Genomic DNA, 19,910 nt, shown 5'->3' with positions numbered 1-19,910 from the left:
GAGTGGCAGACTAGGATCGAATCGACAGCGCTAATGGCCAATCAAGGATATCCGACCCCCACCAAACTCTTATAGATGATGTGGCTTTTCCTATTGATTGTAGAGGGTCGTCGAGTCCGATCACTATTTGGGCTTGCCTCTGCTTTTGTACCCCCTACAACATCGACTTGAAGTTGCGCTACAAAGATAAAGGCCTTGGCGTGTCGCCCAATATAACCAATACCATCCCACACAACCTTGTGGAGGTGGTGATGAAGAAATAGATGGTCGACCCGCAAGTCCGTCCATTGTGATGAACTGAAAAGTCTTGCCGCGCTCGGCGCGGTAGCTTTTATGGGATCAGCATTCGGTAATGAAATGATTGTTTTATACTTTAAGCCGCTGGTGCACAGTTAGGCGTTTCCTAAAGTTGCCGGGGGTGGGTGGGGAGGATGATGATGAATTCGCTTTTTATTGATCGGCAGGCAGGCGCCCAAACAAGAGGCTAGAGGGATAAAAAAAAAGAAAAAAGAAAAAAGGAGAGTCGGGAAGCAATTTAGAGAATAAGCAAAGTGTACGTGATCCGTCACAAAGTCGAAATAGCTTTGTATAGGCCTGCTCCGGGAAAAAATAAAGAGGCGGCACGGGAGGGAAGGAGGTTCTCGTCACCCCCATCGTGCTCACACACACACTATACTGCACGCGTAATAATAGGGAGGCTTGCCGCCTGTCCGAGCTGACAGCCAAAAGGAAAACGTAGTAGAATGCCTGTTTTGACGATGCTTCGTCTTGTAGTATAGTAGCGCTGGCCTGCATATGTACATGTCTGGTCGCCTCGCCTTGCCTTGCCTTGCCCGGCCGGCTCTAGCTTCGCTAGTCCCTTTTTTCCCATCAGAAGGGCCAACTTTCGAAACCATATGGCGGTGTTATTATTCCGGAGGCTCCGCCGGTCCGAAACGCTTTGCCCAAGGAAAACGTCCACCATGTTATCTTGCAGCGAGCACGTTGCTCCTCTTCTTCTTCTTCTTTTCACAAAATCACTTCATATGCATGTGCAAGGATGGCTTGAAAATTTGTATAGAGAGACTTTTCATAACATGGGATTAATCGGCTCAGCTCTAGTTGAAGGGGTTTCTATGGTGATGGCGTTTTCTAGATTTGTTTTCGGCGGAGAAGCGAAGAAAAATAAAAAAGGGGGTGAGCCCCGACTAGACTGGGCTCAGGCTAGGTTGAGAGAGAGAGAGAGTTATTCTCCCTCTTGTCTTGTCCTTGGGATTCGCCCGCAACTGTGATATCAAAGTAGCCCAGTGTACCAGCGCTTACTCATTTCCGTTAAGAAATGGAGGTGAATTCCATCGCGTGCACAGCGGGCTCTGTCCAGGCGAGTTGGCATAGTAACGCGTGTTTCCTCGATTGATCCAAGTTCGCCGTGTAGAAGCTTACGCACGGTCGCGTCAACGTGATTAGCCCTACAGAAATTCCTTCGGTCCCCATCCGAATATGCCTAGTCATGCGAACATGCGCTCGTCTTTTTTTTTTCTCTCTTATTTTGTTTCCTCCTGGACGGCCCTTAACTTGCCGGCCTGCCTTTCTCGTGTAGGGCTGAGGGAAAAGAAAACGCGCGCGTCGTGAATTGAAATCAAGTTGGAAAAAGACAAGAATCAAATCAAAGCCCCCAAAATGTCAAAAATGTAACGAAATTGAGTTTGATAGTCGCAAGCGGAAAGAATAGATCTGCTGGCTGGTGGCCGCTCAACTGCTGCCGGTCTAGATTTAGATGAAGTACACAGCAACAGCAGTAGCACTCCCAAGGACGTCAAGAAGGACGAGGTGTTTTTGCAGAGGCTTGGCAGCTGCACAGCTGAGGGAACTAATTTTAGTTTATACCCCCCCACCCAAAAACCCCAAAACAAAAAAATATCCCGGCGGCACACCCGATATTCCGTCTACTATTACTATAAACGTTGATTTATTTTCATCTCAATTTTCGGTGGTGAGAGGGTAATGCGTTTTTCTTCCGGAGGGAAACAACAACAACTGGATCCCAGTTGTCAGACCGGCCGGAGTAATGTGTACGTATTGTCACTCGCTCCGTTGCTGCATGTACGCGCAAACCACAGAACGAGGATCTGACGCAAGACCGGACAAGAGCATCCAACGCGATGACATATTTCCTCTGGAGAGAGAGAGAGAACGAGAGAGGGGAGGAACAGGATGCTCTGTGATTGGGGTAGGACGTGAAAGGGAAGCGATCCGTAGACAAAACAGGTTCGCACCGCTGGACCGATGACTTTTGGCCGTTTTGGGCCGTTGTATTTTCTTCTTGTCGTCGTCGTCGTCGTGTCGTAAAATCTCGGCCGTTCCGACTGACGGGTTTTGGGTTTCAATGTGTCTCGCTCTCTACTGGCCAGGATTCAGTAATTCGATCAGTTTTTGGGGAGATGTGGCATGTGACGTATTTGTTTATTATTGGGCTGGACGGTGTGATGAGCCCCGCAACTGGGCACTCGCAGGAGATCGGGTTGATGTATATTAAGATTGCTCCTTGGAAACAGGGCAACTTGCCCAGCCCGGATAGCACCGTACAATGCCCCTTCCTGCAGGAGGGGAACTGGAGTAAGCGAGGGCAGGATTCTTTCCGGGCGCCCATCTTTCCGTTTCCCCGTTTTTGTGCTGGCTGGAACAGTGTCAGGTGCTTAAGGATGGAGAGAATTTGTATGATGGTTCCGCTCCTGTTTCATTGCGTGGGAACAGTGGTGGAACAAGAGTCACACCTTTGCGTCAGTCCGAAATGACATCATACCAAAGTAGTAGTAGTAGTAGTAACATTGGTGCTGAATATCTGACCAGATATTACATATAAAATATACGTAGGAAAGGTTGTTGGAAGCAAATGACGAGAACAAAAGTTTTGGTAGAGAAATGAAATTACAACACACACAAAAAAAAAATATGATAATAAAAAACTTCCGTGACGTCTCCTGGAACTGGGCTCGTCAAGTCATTAGACGAGGTTTGGTCGATGGGACGAGGAATCCTGTGTGTGTGCTATACCTCTGGCCATTGCTCGACTCTTAGACAACTTTACGACCCCCCCCCCCCCCCTTTGGGTTCTAAAATGCCGAATATTGAATTGCATTCAATTTGACTGTGATTGCATTTGATTGGTCCGATTCCAGTCCGGAATGTCCCATCAAGATGACGGAACGGGGAATTTTGGGAATTCGCAATTGATTTGCAGTAGGATGAAGTCGGTTGGGCTCTCCAGTTCAATTTCAATGTCTTCTCGAGGTATTTTCTACTCTTGTTTCGCTTCTCGATTACGGCCGGGGTGGAAGGAAAAAGCAAATTTTTGTTTAATAGAATCAATGTTGTCTCGTCTGCTTGTTTGTTTGCCTCTCGTTCCTTCCTCTTCGTCTCCCCGTTGACTTTCGTTCCATTCGCGTAGCGTTTGCCCGAATCTGAGAGCAAGTAAAAGGACTTGAAGTTCATTCCGGCCTCCTCCTTCTCTATACTGGAGTGCAGTGCGAGTCGATGATGTTCGGTGGGGTCTGTCCGGGTTTTACCCATTCGCCCTGCCATCGATCCATTCTCTCTCTATAGCTGGTGTAATACACACACACACTCACACTCTCTCTCGTCCTACTCTCTGCTCTTCTCTGCATCTCTTTCCACCCAAAGAGATTCCGGTTCTTGGCATGTTGGCTTCGATTCCATCTGATATCGAGTTATCGTCGCCTTTTTTCTCTTTTATCTTCTTCTTCTTTTTTTCTCTACTCTTTCATTCTTTTCTCCTATCCCTTTCTTCTCCCTATTCCCATTCTTTATTCCCACCGTTTTGTTACAATCGCTTGGTGGCCGGGCTGGCCCTACCCTGGTTGCCAGGCCGCCCTTCTTCTCGTGGACAGGCATCGATCGACTCTGTTTATTCCCCCACTTCTATTTCAACATGGACTGCATTTTATGATGACATTTCTTGCTGTCAATGCCATTCTTAAAGGTCCCGATCTCTTTGGCTGAAATTCAATCCTTTCACCCTCAGCTTTTTTTTTTCTTTGGTCTTCTTTTGGTTTTTTTTCCGGGAGAGCTCACGACGTTTGATGACGAAATTCAGTTGGGGCCATTCGAAACTGGGGAAATGGTCCCGGGTGTTGTGACCTCCGTAATGAAGAGCCTGTGTTACGCGAACATCGATAACTCTATCGCCCAAGACCAGGCATCTTCCAACACCCCCTTCGCCGCTTAGTTTAGAGTTTCACATGCAAGGTGAATGGCGTGAATGAGGAGAGGCCTTGTGTGTTTCTCTGTGTGTGTGTCAATACTGTCGGGAGTAAATTGGTCGTTGGTGTAGGTCGGCGCAGGAGCGGAAGACATTTTGTGCGACATCAGGGACCAGCCGAAATCACTCCCGACACTCAACGCCCTCCAATGCGAGAAATATTTTCTTTCCTTTAGTACTCGATGTTTTATATAAATGTGTAATATATATATATATATCTAGACGACAGATGTTGCTAGCGAATGACGTTTTCAATCTGGATGTCTCGTTTTCATTTTATTCTTCTTGTCTGTGTGTGTGTGTGTGAGAGAGAGAGAGAGCGCTGATCCAAATATTGACACAAGTAACACGTTGGAAATGATGGCGAACGTGATGCATTGTAGCGCGAATGGATCCGGACCACTTGGGCGGATGGATAGTTTTGGCTTCTGGCTGTTGGCGAGGAGGAAATGGATTCATAATGATGGGCTGGCAAGTTGACTGCGCCATACTTGGTGGTTAGCGATCCGCTTTCGCGTTTCATATAGGCAGGCAGGGGGGATTCGTGCTGTGCACAGCCAAAGTTGCAAGTGACACACACACATGCAGCGTACGCACACGCCAAACAAGTCTGGAACTGTCGTCCTTCAAAACTTGTCCTCTCGACGTTGAAAAGTTAGAGGGAAAAAGGCCCAAATATTTGCTTTATTACGACTTGTTACTAACCAAATATCCGCTCTACAGTCGCTGTATTATCGTCGAGGCATAAAATAAGAGTCAAGCTGTACACGTAGCAAGTCAATCCAATTCGCCGAACCCCATTTATTATTCCATCGAAAGAGTCCCCAGCAGTTTGAATCAATTGGCGTTGATGCCACCGTCGTCGTCTTTTCCCCGTTGTTTCCGCGCTTCAATTTGAAATTGCCGCCGCCGCTGGTTTCTGACGGATCCCGTTGATTATCGTCGGCAATGATCCCCCCCCCCTTCCGAACCCCACGCTACTGGAGTGTCCACCATCGAGGATTTCTATGAAACACTATTAGGCCGTTCGTTACCTTTGACTTTATAGCTTTTCAACTTACACTCAAACGAAGGCAGCTACTAATGAGGCCGACTTTTGGGTCCGTCGCAAGTTTTTCTTTTCTTTTTTTCTTTTAATTCCGGCTGCTTTCGGCTATGCTTTTTCCTATTGTTTAGTAGCGTCACATCCTCGTGATTGTGATCGCCGGCCCGCGCATGCTCTTCATAGTTTCGGGTAGGGAAAAAGAGTTTCTTGGCAATTTGATCTGGCACTGGCAAAAGAACTGGAAAAGGGACTCTTAGAGTAGAGACTAGAGAGGGAATTTTTTGATATGGGTTCTCGATTCTCCTCTTTTGCGCTTTGGAAAATAGCGAAAAGTGCCAGTTGTACTCGATCCGCTTTCGCATGGCTGGCCCATCAATAAAGGGACGGAAACTGGCCGTCTCGCAGAAGACGCCCGCCCGTTTCATCCGGGATTTCCATTCCGCTTCTTCTTCTTCTTCTTCTTCCCCTTTTGCCCTATTATTCTGCGTTTCTTCTTGAAAATGCGCTAAGCAACTCGCTCTGCTAAGGCGACTTTGCTCCAACGCCGGTTTGTTGCTAGTTCTATTTCCATCTTCCATCTATCGCCTTGCAAGGAGCTGTGGAGACATACGCACACACGAACAGCTAGAGATAGATAGATAGAAAGAAAAGAGAAGAAAGAGAAGAAGGAGAGTTGTGTCAGGTCCTCATATATTGCCGGACGACGTCATCTTGGGAAGACTACGATTAAGAAGAAGAAGAAGAAGAAGAAGAAGAAGAAGAGATAAAAAGGGCTTTGTGTATTTCCGTCGTCTGCCTTTTGGCTCTCCTTCCCCACTTTCCCTGACAAGTTGGTCAGAAAATGAGATTTCAAAATGTGATTTTAAATCTTATCTAGTCTCTTTGACGAAATATGGGCACGAACAACGCCCAATAATCGATGAATTGTCGCCAACCCCCCCACGAAAAAGAAGAAGAAGAAGATTGTGGGTGGTTTGGATGGAGCGTGTCTCTTCTATCGATCGCCTTGCCTCCTTGAAAGCACTCTTGGGGGGGGACTTGGAAATTCCCCTTTTTGAATGTCTTTTGAACTTTTGTTTCTTTGGGAGGGCGCAATTGTTCGATACATTTAGTATTCAAATGGAGGATGAATCAATCAAGGGCTCTCGATAACGTCGCCTGTAATAAACACCAGCTAGCGGAGACTACCGACGACTAGGTGGAGTTGTACACTTTTTATTTTGTTTCCCCCCTCAATTCGTTAGAATTGGAGAGCCCAATAGACTATGGGGGGGCTTGGATGAGAATGTATTCGAAACCGAACGAGGCGCGCACAAAGGAGATGCAAATTGCCGGCGACACGCTTCCCCCCCGTGAAAGTGAATCATCTCAAAGAGACAGGCAGAAACAGACAGACAGACATTCCCCCAGTTGCCGTTGCGTCCCTGGCGGGGCAAAGAGACAGACTGAAAAACTCGCCTTTTTCCCTTTTCTTTCTTTCTTGTTAGTTGATGTTTTATGCATTCTGCAACGATGCTCATGAATTGGTGTAGGCGAACCGTCGGGTCTTTCCCCGTGTTTTCGCCCACGGTCCGCCGAATTGTGCCCCTCTCTCATCCGTTTGATTATTATTCACCGGCCCTGTTCAAAGAATGGTCGGCGGATATATTCCTGTCTCGGTCGGTCGGTCGGCTTTTTATTTTATTCGGTGGGTTAATACATGTAGTGTGTACATGGGCGCCTTTCGTGCCGGTTCTTTTTTTTTTCTCGGCAGCCATCAGGAGCAGGAGCAGCTCAGCTGGGGGATCAGAGCCCGGCTCCTTTACTTGTCCCCGTGTCTTTTATTTTATATTTTCCAGCTTCTTCTTCTTATGGCACAACGGGAGTAAGAATGGGAGAATGGGAGAGAGCGGTAGCGAAAGAAAAAGGAGCGTGAAAAATGAGAGGGAGAAGAAAAAGATCAACGGAGGAACGCGCGCGCTATCCTATTGACATGTCCTTTTTTTTTTTGCTCAAGGAGTCGCGGAGCTTCTTAGTTAACCGTCGTGGCATATCGTTTTGCGGGTTCTTTTTCTTCTTCTTCTATTCTCGCTCTGCCTTTAATCTTCTCTTCCCTTTTCTTTGAGGTATCCCGAATTCAGGGTCCGCTCACGCGCGTGACGTGAAAAAGTCAGCGGGGGGGGGGGGGGGGGGAGAGGGAAAAAAAAGCAACTCTATAACCAACAACACACACACACGAAAATAATAGAAGAAGAAAAGAAGAAGAAAGAGAAAAGTCTGCAAAAGAAAAAAAAACTCAAGTCGTTTGCTTTTTCAATTCCGCTCCCGTTTCTTCCGGTTTGATCGAACCGTTTTTTTTTCCTTCCCCCTTTATCTTCTCCTTTTGTTGGATGTCGTCTTGCAGTCGGAACACGAAATTTTGGTTAGAGGTGAAGAAGAAGAAGAGGAAGAAAACGAAAGGGAGGGGGTTCACTAACTAACGAGAACGACAGAGAAAGCGAGGGATGGAGAAAGAGAAAGAGAAAGAGAGAGAGAGAAATGGTCGGGAAACTACCACGCGGGTTGTACAGTTGAAAAACGGACGGGGTGGAGCCCTGAATCAATAACACAGTCTGCCGCCCCCTTTTTTCTTCTTCTTCTTCTGCACTGCACACAATCACTACTGGGTTCCCCGTCCGTCAAAGAGTTGATCATACTATTTTGTCTTGCCTTGACCGGCAGGAAGGCAGAAATAATACCAACGGGAATACAAGAAAGAAAGAAAAAAAGGGACAAAGTTTGCGAGAATCGTCGCTAAAAGTCGACTCTTTGAGATCACGGGTTGTCATTTTGTGTTGATATATACGGGGGGGGGGGGGGGTTTTCTATTTGTTGTCCGTCCCGACATTGTCAACTAGAAAATGTCTTATTTAGTTGTCGAGAGTGGAATTGCACGGGACTCAGGAGAGAAAAACGGTTGATGGAATGTCGGCTGTCGTGTGTTGGAGATTGCCGGCTGTCGCGTGCGGGACTAGTCACCTAGCGGCGATCGGACCAACTGCATTTCTGCCTTGGTGAACGGCTTACGCTTTAAAGGGAGGGGTAGGGGGTGGGGATAGGGCGAGTCTCAAAATTTTGTTTGATCGTTTCAACACGAATTGATGCAATAACAAAGTCTGCAGCGAGACTCGTCTTCAGTGTCGTACGGTACTGTGTGTGTCCGTGTTTTTGTTTGGCCGGAGCTAGTATATCGTTCGAAATAGCCCGAAAGCCTTGCGCAGCGCCATCTTGTTGAATGAAAGAACTTGTTTGCGAGCTGCTTGCTCTCTTCTCTTCTCTCAACAATCTTTTTTTGTTTTGTTTGCCTTTTGGCTTTCGCCTTCATCTTGCCAATGGCGCTGTGAAATACGAGATGGGTTCTCCGATGCCTGGTTCAGACTCCAACTCAGACTGGACGTCTTTTGACACTATGGGAACTTGTGTATAGATCAGTTTCTCTCTCTCTCTTTTTTTTCTTTTTTTGTTTGTCTTTCGGGTAATCAATCAGCCAGACCAAGTTGAAACCCTAGACCCTCACCCCCCCCCTCCTCCCGTTCCACCATCAAAATCTCGAAAAGTTTCAATCGATAACAAAAATTCGTTCGCCAAGTTGTTTTTCCACAAATTCAATTCAATTCGGAAATCACACACACATGTTATACAAAGTCAGCTTGAATGTTTCACAGAAGCAATTCAACATGGCGGATGGGAAATAACCCGGTAGTGTATTTAAAGATTTTGTCACAAACCATTTGCGAGAAATTTGCGACACAATTTGAGCTAGGGCAATTGAAGATGATGATGTGAGCGGCTGGAGTCGAGTCGATGGCCCGGCATTTGCTCCATACTTCTTTACATTCCATACGTTTGTCATTTGACTATGGGAAGTAAGGAAGCACGGAACCCACGCCAAGGCGCTAATTTTGAAACAAAACCAAAAAACAATGAAGAAATCGCCCAGGATTTCAAATGATGATCCAGTTGTCTCGCGGGGTTCGTGCTCCGCTCTTGCGTCGAACCTGAGTGAAAGCTGCAGCGCTGGCCGGATCGAGAACACGCACTCGGGAAAAAGAAGAAAAGATGTCCGCACTCACTGGCCGTGCCACGCTGCCAATGCCAATGGGGGAGCCATCAAAAGGGAACACCGAACCAAAAAAAAAAAATGAACTGCGTGCGCGACGAACTGCGTGTGTGTAAAAATGCGGAGACAAAATTGAAACACAAGACAGACATTGATAACAAACGGTTAGACTGAACTGCTCGACTAAGAGTCCAGACGACTTGGGGATTTTGGTTGAAAACAAATGGATGGGTGTGGGTGCGCAATAGGGGGAAAGCCTTTCCGTCCGAGTCCGAGTGCGCTAAGCGAATGGCCAAGAGAAATAATTTTGTGGAGGATCAGCAGCAGGACTGGGACGAGTCGATCAAGACATTCTGTTTGCGTGTGTGCTAGTTGGGATGACGGAGGAGGCTCTTAATAGTTTCTTCCTATGTCTCTCTCCTCGCCCGCCTCTCTCTTTCTCTCTCTCCTTTTTCTCTTTTAAACGAAAGAGACGTACACACAGTGAAGCTCCTCCTCATTGCCAAGGTCCTCAAATTTCCAAGCCGAACTCTCTTCTTCTTTTTTGGGCTCTTGTTTTTCTTCCTCCTCTTCTCTTTTCGTTCTTAGTCATCTAAACTGTTGCTCCTCGCATCCTGTCTGTGAAATGGTCCGGAGAAGATGAAGAGAAAGGAGAAAGAGAGAGAGAAAGGAAGAGGCAAGTTGACTCCACCCCCGCATCCTCTGTCTCTCCCAATGGATCCCCCCACCAAAAAATGTGCTGGGACCCTGTCCTGGCTGCCAGCAGAGTCCGTCTTCTATTTGGATAGCAGTTCGGGCTGGCAGAATCGGTGTCTGGAGATTGGGTGGGGTGGGGGGTCTTGAAGGGGGGAGGGGGGTTATAGAGAGGGGCTGAAGAAGAAGCTGCTCGCACCTAAAATTGGAACCATCTGATCGTGATGGATACCAGCCGCTTCCAGCCAGCAGCCGGTCAAAGAGAATCCCATGCTGTATATATACATACATATATACACAACATTCTTCCTTCCTTCTGGTCGACCGGTCCAAGTAATTTACCGTTCAAATATCACGTCGTCGTCGTCGTCCCCCCTATTTCTTTTTTCCCTCTGCCTTACTCTAAACATGAACAGACTTTGAGCTCAATGTGGTGACCATCTGAGAAAGAAATAAGAAGGGCCGGGGCGAAAGGGGAATGTGGTGCACGTTAAAATAGTTTTTTTTTTAAGTATTAGTAATCAAATAAAGAAATCAAGTTAAATTGAAATAATAAGGGAAGATGTGTATGCACCACCATCAGGCACAAATAAAATTTTGTCTGGTGATGATGATTGAAAAAAATTGCGATGGAAAAAACTTAGCCTTTTTTTTTTTTTGAAAACGGAATGGTGTTTGAATCTCCCGGGTTGGGAATGGCGCGCCCTGTGTACGGGAAACCAGTTGCTCGCGTCCGTGGCTCGTCGTCTGTTAGGCCGCCGCAGTCACTCCAACACTTCAGCCCCCCCAAAAAAATTGGGGGACAACAAACGCGGAGCGTCGAGATCCGCCCGGCGCGCACGATTATTTTCTCTCTTCTCTTTCGAATCGGACCCGACCAAAGAAAATTAACAAAAAGGAAATTGGAACAAAACATAAAAAAACATAATTTTTTTTTTCGGGAATTCGAATTTTCTTTAAAGTGGAGAATGTTGGAAAGGAGAGAAGGACTAGATTTTTACTGGGCGCGCGCGCGCATCGGTCACACTGGTGGAGGCAACCATCACTGGTAAGAAACGTTTGGCAGCCTCTGCCTTTTATCCCCCTTCGAGCCGGGCATGGCCGGCTTGGTCTTCTCTCTCTGCCCAGGGGTGGCGGGACAAGCAACAACTAAATTTAGGTTCCTCCTCATCGGCTGTGTGTGTGTGTGTGTATATGTATATGTGCGCACAGATTTTTTTTCTTTTTCTTTTTTTCAAAAAATTATTTTATTTTTTCTTCCATCCCTCTCCCTACTCTTTTACTTGGATGGAACGCGTGTTTTGTTTTTCTTTCGAAGCTCCTCTTCTTCGTCTTCGAGGGGGGGGGGGGGGAGAGAGACAGAGAAGGAGGAAGAAGAGGTGGCGGAGGTGACGGTAAAGCACAGCCGCCTGAAATACACGAGAGTAAATTTTCTTTTTTTCTTTTTTATCCCCCACCCTGTGCACACACACACTTTTACCACTCACGCGGCGGCAGCTCCTCGCGACGGGTCCCGAGAATTCCTCCCTTCCCCTCCCTCCTCCCTCTCTCTCTCTCCTCCACGTCCCGTCAACCGCGAACAACCAGAACAGGCAGAATATCCTCGTGGATGGCTATTGATGGCACAGGAGAGCAGCTCAAGGATTCCTCCCCCGCCGTCGCACACGCTCTTTTAGACGCAAAGTCGTTCATCATTCAAGTGGGGGTCCCTTCACCTCCCCGTTTTAATTCTTTTCTTGTAATGATCTTTCTTTTTTTTTATTTTATTTGAATATCGTTTTCATCGATCGGAAGCTTTCGGAAACCGGATGGAACCGAGCCGGATTGCCGGCCGGTCTAATAGCGTCCTGTATACAAAACTATAGGCATACTACCGTACACACCGCGACAAGATGGGCCCTGGAAATATTTTTATATCCCCCTGCACCCTCTCGTTTTTCCTCCTCTTGTCTTTCTCTCTTTTTTCTTCGGGGGGTATATTTATATATACAAGAATAAGATCCCCACTCCGCGTAATGCTTCTTCCTTCTCCTCCTCAGACTCCTATTCCTCCTCCTTTCATTTTCTCCCACATACACTGACACACAGATGTGTTCCAGTTCTCCTCTTTTTTTCCCCCTTTTTGTGATACCCCCTCGGAGTAGTAGCAGTAGCAGCAGCAGTGTGGAGCAAAAAGAGTGTAGAGCGCTCCGACTCCGCAGAGCCCCAAGAGGTGACGCCGCCCTAGACTAGACTTATGCCTATTCTTGGGCATGTGATTTCTTGGCTTCGTCGGTGTGTGCGCACACACTCGAGTCCCAATAGCACCGCCGGAGATTTCTGGAAAGAACATTAACGTTTGTTTAACTGTCGGCTATGATGATGAATCGATTGGCGACAATTGAGCAAGTCTGTACTGGCGGGCGGGAAATTTGAATTTTGAAATGAATTTGAAATTTCCAATGGATGTTGGGGACGGAAAACTGTTGGCATTCAGGTTGATTTTGGCTATTGTTTTTTTGGCCAATGAAAAATGGGCTTTAACTTGATTAAAGAAAAGGGCATACAACAAAAAAACATGCGCTTGCACGTATGTTGGCCTGCAGTCTACTTGACTCGACGGTTTTATTTTTCGTCGGTCGTCCGTTTGAAAAGATCCTGTTACATCACCATCGTTTGTGACCTTGGCTTCTCTTTTCCGCTTTCGTTTAGCAATTTATGTCGTGCCCTTCTATCCCGAGACAGAAATTATGGTCAACATGTTATTCATTTGTTTGATTTGTGCGCTGTTGATTGTGGGTTTTATGCGAGACGGGATTGATCAAGAGGGGGAAATCAAACGGGGTTCATCCAGCCCGGCAACTCGCGAGAAGCAGTTGGAGGTCGTTTCTGACGCTGCTGCTGCCTTGGGTGATCTCACGACGACCCACTGTTTATAATCTCACTTTCACTCCGGTCGTTTTCCTTGTCTTTCGTCCTCTTCGCCCCATTTTTCTCTCGTCTCCTCGCCGTTGGAACCTTTTTATTTTTCTTCCCTCTTCTCAACGGCCCAAGTGGAGGATCCTCCCGGAGTCCCCCCCAAAGGCGAAACAACTCCCTCAAACTGCCCATTTCGTTTGTCAACACAATTCAGCCAGATCCTGTAGCTTCCTCCTCTTTCGAAATCACCCCCACCGTGTGTGTGTTTGTTTGTTGGTTTGTCGAGACTCTTCCTGTCGGATTTCGCAAAGGATCCTTTTTGGCAAGCCACTGATAGTCGACCACCAACCGCAGGCTGTGTGTATGTGTGTAACAGCTTTTGTTCAATAACGGTCCCCCCTTTTTATTTTTACTTTTGACGTTTTTGTAGAGTAAAAAAAAAGAAAGTATTGAATCGATTTCCACCTGGATCGAATCTGCACTAATTCACCTCCGTTTTCTTGGGAAGGAAGTCGTCTGAAACCCTTCTGGCATTTTTCTGGTCCTTTTTTTTTCCTTTTGAAATTGCAATGCACTTTTCCAATCGTCTCGAATCACCGAGTAACCCAGTGCACCGCTCCACATGTGGTCTACTCTGTTTCAAAACGATCGTAGTTGTAAGAACTTCATAAAACGCAAGACATAAAAAGGAGAAAAAGGAACGACTTTTTCCCGGACCGGAAGCATTCCGTTGGGAGTATTGGGTTGAAGATGGAGGCACACCATCAAATTGATTGGGGTAAACGTGTTCAGAAGACCATCAGACAAACAAGAAACGAAAACAAACGTCAAATCGAAATATCTCTTTGGTTTTGGGGTTTTTTTTTTCTGTTTCTGAAAATCGATAGGAATAAGAGAAATCAGTTAGTTAAAAACGGTTTTGCTGTTAACGGACACGGACTAGCGGGAGGTAGAAGAATCCGGTTCCAGCAGAGAGCCTTGCGTGGGTCATGACGACCCCCTCTAACCCGGCCATAGGCTCTAGCTGCTCCCCGGTGAGGGTTAGAGGTTTTTTCTTTTTTACACTTGTTCCACAAAATTTCCTGGGAGAGAAGCAAATCATAATAAAAGAAAAAGAAAAGAAATTCTTCGTGGGGATGAAAGAAAAGGGCAGCGCAGCCAGGAGAAAGAGAAAAGGGGGAGGGGGCAGCTCTGTTTGCAGTTCCTGACTAATGAAAGAAGGGCCACATCTTGTCATGTGTCGTAATGGCCATACCACATGTGGCTGGCAGCTGGCCCAACCGTCTCTTGTACTATTCTCTTTTTTCTCTCTTTTTTTCCTAAGGCGCCGGAGCTCTGGATAGCTCCTAGTCTGCGGAACTGGTCTGAACCGATTCCCTTTTTTTCTTCTTCTTCCATCGTCTTGTCCACACGATGGAAGAAGGAACCCCCTGACTCTCTAGTAGTAGTCCTCTTCCTGCTGGACGCCACCGGTTTCTTGGCCCCCTTCACCATTTCTTTTCTTTTTCTCTATTTTCTTGTTGGACCCCATCCGCGAGATTGGGAACTGGACAAGAATCTATATATATTTATATATACTATAGAGTATACTGGACACACTTTGTGTGTTATTTCTTTTGACAGTCCCCGCTGCGGAGCTATAGATCCACTCGGCTCGCCCTTTTCGCATCGATCTCCGACGAGGCTTTATTTGAAATTCTTATGAGACCAATGAGGTTGTGATTAAGATAGAGAAGATGGAAAAGGTCCTCGTTGCCTCCAGAAATATATTTTTTCCCCCTTCCCCCCATTGTACTCGTCTTCTTTTTATTCCCACTATTCCGTTCCGATGCGCTCCTAGCGCAAAGATTCGATCCTGAAAAAATCGATTTTTTTTAGCCCGTTGAATGGTTGGGTGATGAGACATTTTCGTCGTCCAGAAACGTTGAACCAATTCGAGGCGAATTCGATTCTAGTTTTTCTGTTTTTGGCAATTGGAAAAGAAAATAAAAGGACGGCGACTTTCGCTCTTGGACGGTGGAGAACGACGTCGACTGCCATGACGACGTCCTTTCTGGCTGGGCTTGTGTGGCCTTATTTGGAGGTGGCGGCAGAGGCGTTGGACGTCTTGTTGGTTTCTTTGAAGCGTCTTGGCGTCGTCGTCTCTGCTCTGACGCCAGGCACAATACCCCCTAGACTCGACTCATCTGGGGGTCTCTTGTCAACCATCAACTTGTACATCTATCCCCTACCAACTCGCTCCCCACCCCCCGTATGCATAATAGACGAGAAGGGAATAGATAATTCGAGTCGGGAGTCCAGACAACAACCCAAAATTAAGAAATAAAATCCTTCAAAGAAAAACAGAAAAAAGAAAAAGAATAAACGAAGAAAAATGTTGGCGCCGACATACGGTCGTGAATGAACCTGCACTGTGTCCACCCGTTTGGCCGAGGCTGGCCCTATAGACTGTGTGCACATGTGTTGATGATCTTATGGTCCTGCTGCTGCTGCATCTTACTTTTACTTGTACTCGGCTCCTTCCTTTTGGCTTCTCTCTTTACCCTTGAGCCGGCGACCTGTGCTTTTGTGTGTGTATATGTACTGGGGAGTCGTTTGGGCATGTACAGTGCACAGGGGCCAGGGCCATTAGTCGTGTGTAGTAGTAGACTAGTAGTCGTAGTAGAACATGGTGTAAATATAAATAAATAGATAATGCACGCACGCGCCCGCCTCTGCCAGAAGAGAGACTGGCAAACACGCAGACTACCACTCATTAAATATTTCCACGCTGCTTGGGAGAGAAAAAGAGAAGGACGGAGGGGCTTCTGGCCCGTTGGTCGAGGGCATATTGCAGATGTTGTTTCGTGAAGAAGAACCCCCCGACGATGGAGTGTGTAAGAAACGGAGGAATGGGAACCAGCTACTGTATGCCCGAAAAACCCCAAAAAAGAAATCAAAAGAGAAATTGGGAAGAAGAAAAGAAAAGAAAAAATCAGGGTAGAGAGAGAGAGACGGGAAGTTTGGATTCCAATTTTAGCTCGAGCTCACGCCGGCAAAAAAAAGCTCAGCTCCCGACGTCGCCGATATGTAGGGGAAAGAAATGGAGGGGATGGGAGGAGGAAGAAGGGGGGAAAAAAATCCTCGTTCCGTCCGCGGCGTCTCGTCCGCTTGTTTCTTTCTCCCGAGGCCCTTCTTCTTCTTCTTCTTCTCACGAAAAGATCCTTTTTTTTTTTTTCGAAAACGGGCCTGGCACGCCAGCCAAAGCTGCAGCGAAAAACAATTCTCCTCTTCTTCTTTTTCTTCCCTCTTCTTGGCCTTACAAACTGCCGTGATTAAAAAAAGAATGAAACCATCGGGGTGTTTCTTCTTGAGAAACCAACAAGCTCGTTTTCTCCATCCACCTCCTCTTTTAACCTTGTTTTTTTTTTCCCTTTTCAATTTAGCTTATATTTAAATTTCTTTCCTTTTTTTTCTTTTTTTTTTTTCAAATAACGCGAGCCAAAGTCGCTTGTTTATTTTTAACCCCGTTCGTATCCCGGGCCGGCTGTTGCAGATCCTTTTTCCCAACCGTCTTCTTAGCTCTTTTCCCTTCATCCTCTTTTTCACTTTGCTTTGTTTTGTTTTTTAATACTCGGGAGAGAGTGAGAAGGGGTGTTGTGCGTGTTTAAACAAAGAAAATATGAATCATCAAGTTTCTTTGAAGTTTAGCTTTTTTAAAGGATAATTTGCGTTCGGGATGATTTGTCGTTGGAAAATAATTCAACAAAGTTGATTGAATGAGATCCTGATTGGGAAATTCGCAAGCAGCTGATTGGTTTGATGGCAGTAATCAAATTGGTCGTCATTCAACAATGGTCGAGAGACCTTGTTCCAGATATATACGCGATTCAGATTAGATGCGGATCTGTCGAGCGGATGAAATTGGCTTTTGTGTTCTCTAACTCGCGAAAATACTCCTGGTCGATCTCCCAGCTCCTAGGAGCCATTTGCATCCGGCGTGACGGACGCAAAACGTCTTGAACGTCACCAAGGGATTTGCATGGACCGGCGGAGACCACGTCTGTCCGTCTACGACAGCTGGCTGTTTTGGAAGTCCTTTTTTTTATTTTTTTTTGTTTTATTCCGTTTTTATTTTAAATCAACGGACGACGAGACCCCAATGACTGGGATCGCTTTTTTGGCTCTCTGTCGTCGATCCTTTGCGTTCACTTCGCCAACCCAGCGACGCCAAGCGCGCCGGTCGGCACGAGGTAGACCCGATGCCGCCCACAAAAGTCCCATTCCCTTTCATTAGTTTCCATTTCTTTTGACGGATGTTCGCCAACAAAAATAAATGACAACTGTGGGCATATTTCCTTCGTCATTTTTTTCCTCTTTATTTTTTTTTTTCCTTCCCCCTTTTCCACCGCCCATCGCTCCTGTTGCGACGCCCATCGGAGATAGCGGGTCGGGCCAACTGTCCCAAATTTGACTAATGAATCCTGAAATTGCTCAGTCTGTTTTTTTGTTTTTATTTTATTTTATCCTCCGGGAGGAAACGACTCAGATATTTACGTTTTGAAGGGTCATTATCTGCGTGATTTTCACCGTGCAAATTCTTGTTTGTTTTTCGTCATTTTCCAGTGCGATGCGCGTCCTGCTGTCCAAATTGCCACGGCCGTGGATTGTCGACGAGAAGAAAGACGACGGCTACACGGCCCTCCATTTGGCGGCGCTCAACAATCACGTCGAAGTCGCCGAGCTACTTGTCCGCGCCGGCCGGGCTCAACTTGATTTGCAGAATGTCAATTTGCAAACGGCCTTGCATCTGGCAGTCGAGCGACAGCACACTCAAATCGTGCGGGTATCTACTTTTTTTTCCCCCTTTTATCTTAAATGTCCTAGTCCAATTCTAAATCATCCTTTCATCTTCCTCCGCTTCAATTGAAATTACAAAAAAAAAGCTGCTGGTGAGGGAAAACTGCAGCCTCAACTTGGCCGACAAAGATGGTGACACTCCACTGCACGAGGCTCTACGTCACCACACGCTTTCCCAGTTGCGACAGCTCCAAGATTTGCAGGACGGCAGCGGGAAAACCTCGACGGCCACGTCCGGTCATAATTACTCGGTAAGCTTTTGTGGAGCTCGATGGCGGTCCCCCCTTTCATGTGCTGCAAATGCTGACATCCGATATTTCTTTTCTTTCGTTCTTTTTTCGACCCTTTTTTGCAGCTGCTGATGGGACTCGGAACACAAGGTGCCAACAAAAAGTCGTCGGCCTCGATTGCCTGTTTCCTCGCAGCCAACGGAGCCGACCTGACCATCAAAAACAAGAAAGGATTGACTCCTCTGGACCTCTGCCCGGATCCTAATCTATGCCGGGCGTTGACCAAATGCTACGGAGAGAAATCCACGTATAAATTACAGCATCCTAAATTTCTCCTTCGTTTTCTTTCTCTTTGCTGGCCCTCGTTTGTGTTTTTCTTTCAACTGGAATTGCATTCTTTAGGCGTGGCGAGTGCGGTGCTCACGGCGACACGTTATCACAAGAGATGGGCGCCGTGGCTTTGGCCGACATGGCCTGCGACCTCGGCGACACCGCCGACGAGTGCATGGTCTGCTCTGACTTGAAACGTGACACTTTATTCGGACCTTGCGGTCACGTCAATTGCTGCTCGGCCTGCGCTCCTCGCGTCAAGAAATGCCTCGTCTGCAAGGATCCCATAACGACCCGCACCAAGGTATACACATCTTCTATGATTTCCCCGTGATTTCTTTCTTTTAATTCAATTTTATTATTTTTGTTTTCGTTTTTTGTTTTGTTTTCTCGCCTCGGGGTCGGGTGGTCTGCAGATTGAAGAGTGCGTCGTGTGCTCGGACAAGAAGGCGTCCGTGCTGTTCCGTCCCTGCGGCCACATGTGCGCCTGTGATGGCTGCGCCGCTCTCATGAAGAAGTGCGTCCAATGTCGCTCGCAAATCGATCGCGTCATCCCCTACGTTGTCTGCTGCGGCTTGAACAACCAGGCCAGCCTCTCGCCCGGCTGTCGTAGCCCGATCAGCGCCGAAATTGGCCGTCCGGCAGGGATTTCACCCCAAGAGGGACCGATGATGAATAACGGATGTCGAGATAACAGCAACACGGACGTCCAGAAGCTCCAGCAGCAGCTCCAGGATATCAAAGAACAAGTAAGGACTAAGGAGGCTGAGCCTATTCTAATTTTTCACCAGTTCATTCTCCTCACGTTTTTCATGTTTTGTTACTTCCTTTCTTTCCTTCCTTCTTTCTTTCTTTCTTTTTACCCCCTACAGACGATGTGTCCGGTCTGCATGGACCGATTGCGCAACATGATCTTCCTCTGCGGTCACGGAACGTGCCAAATGTGCGGCGATCGCATGTCCGAGTGCCCGATCTGCCGGAAGGCAGTCGAAAAACGCATCCTGCTCTACTAGACTTAGGACGGTACACAATTATTAGAGACGAGAGAGTCGTTCTTATTGGCGACAGTACGTGATGGAATCATTTCTAAATGAATCATTAAAAAAGAAAAAGACTCAAAAACAAAATATGAACTAGCAACAACGAAAACGATATACAGTATGATTATTAAGACAAAATTAAATGAACACACTCAATATTAAGGGTAATCGAACAACACAAAGTTAAAATTGATTATCCCCTGTGTGTGGCTGTGCAGCGACACTTTTTTCCTCCTTTGCAACTGACTTGTTGAATTTGCTTTTTTTCTCTCTCTCCTTCGATTCATCTCGTTTATTCCTACTACTCTTCTCGCGTCTTCTCTTCACATTTTGACCCTATTATCTACAAACGTGTCAACTCTCACATTGATTTTTCGCTCTATTTAGTGATCTGCGCCGAATTGTCAAAGAGCCATTTTGTTTTAATGATGGTCAAGTTCATTTTGATTTTTTTTTAAATATCTTGTCTTGAAATTTCATGTACAAAATACCTGCAGCA

At 46.6% G+C, this 19,910-nt stretch overlaps 1 protein-coding gene across 1 annotated transcript in view; it reads left to right on the top strand.

Annotated features, from left to right (window-relative positions):
• The window catches only part of LOC124210531 (E3 ubiquitin-protein ligase MIB1-like), a 38,324-nt gene extending 18,445 nt beyond the window's left edge, over positions 1 to 19,879 (top strand). Inside the window, exons 15-20 of the mRNA XM_046608650.1 lie at positions 17,578 to 17,797; positions 17,898 to 18,062; positions 18,167 to 18,348; positions 18,444 to 18,675; positions 18,788 to 19,120; positions 19,244 to 19,879. Of these exons, the coding sequence (XP_046464606.1) occupies positions 17,578 to 17,797; positions 17,898 to 18,062; positions 18,167 to 18,348; positions 18,444 to 18,675; positions 18,788 to 19,120; positions 19,244 to 19,384 (1,273 nt within the window). The 3' untranslated portion in view covers positions 19,385 to 19,879. The remainder of the gene's footprint in view (positions 1 to 17,577; positions 17,798 to 17,897; positions 18,063 to 18,166; positions 18,349 to 18,443; positions 18,676 to 18,787; positions 19,121 to 19,243) is intronic.
• The last annotated feature ends 31 nt before the right edge of the window (positions 19,880 to 19,910 follow it).

The sequence above is a fragment of the Daphnia pulex genome, chromosome 2, assembly GCF_021134715.1.
Source record: "Daphnia pulex isolate KAP4 chromosome 2, ASM2113471v1".
In the NCBI taxonomy this organism is placed as follows: domain Eukaryota; kingdom Metazoa; phylum Arthropoda; class Branchiopoda; order Diplostraca; family Daphniidae; genus Daphnia; species Daphnia pulex.
This window is presented reverse-complemented; position numbering and strand designations above follow the sequence as displayed.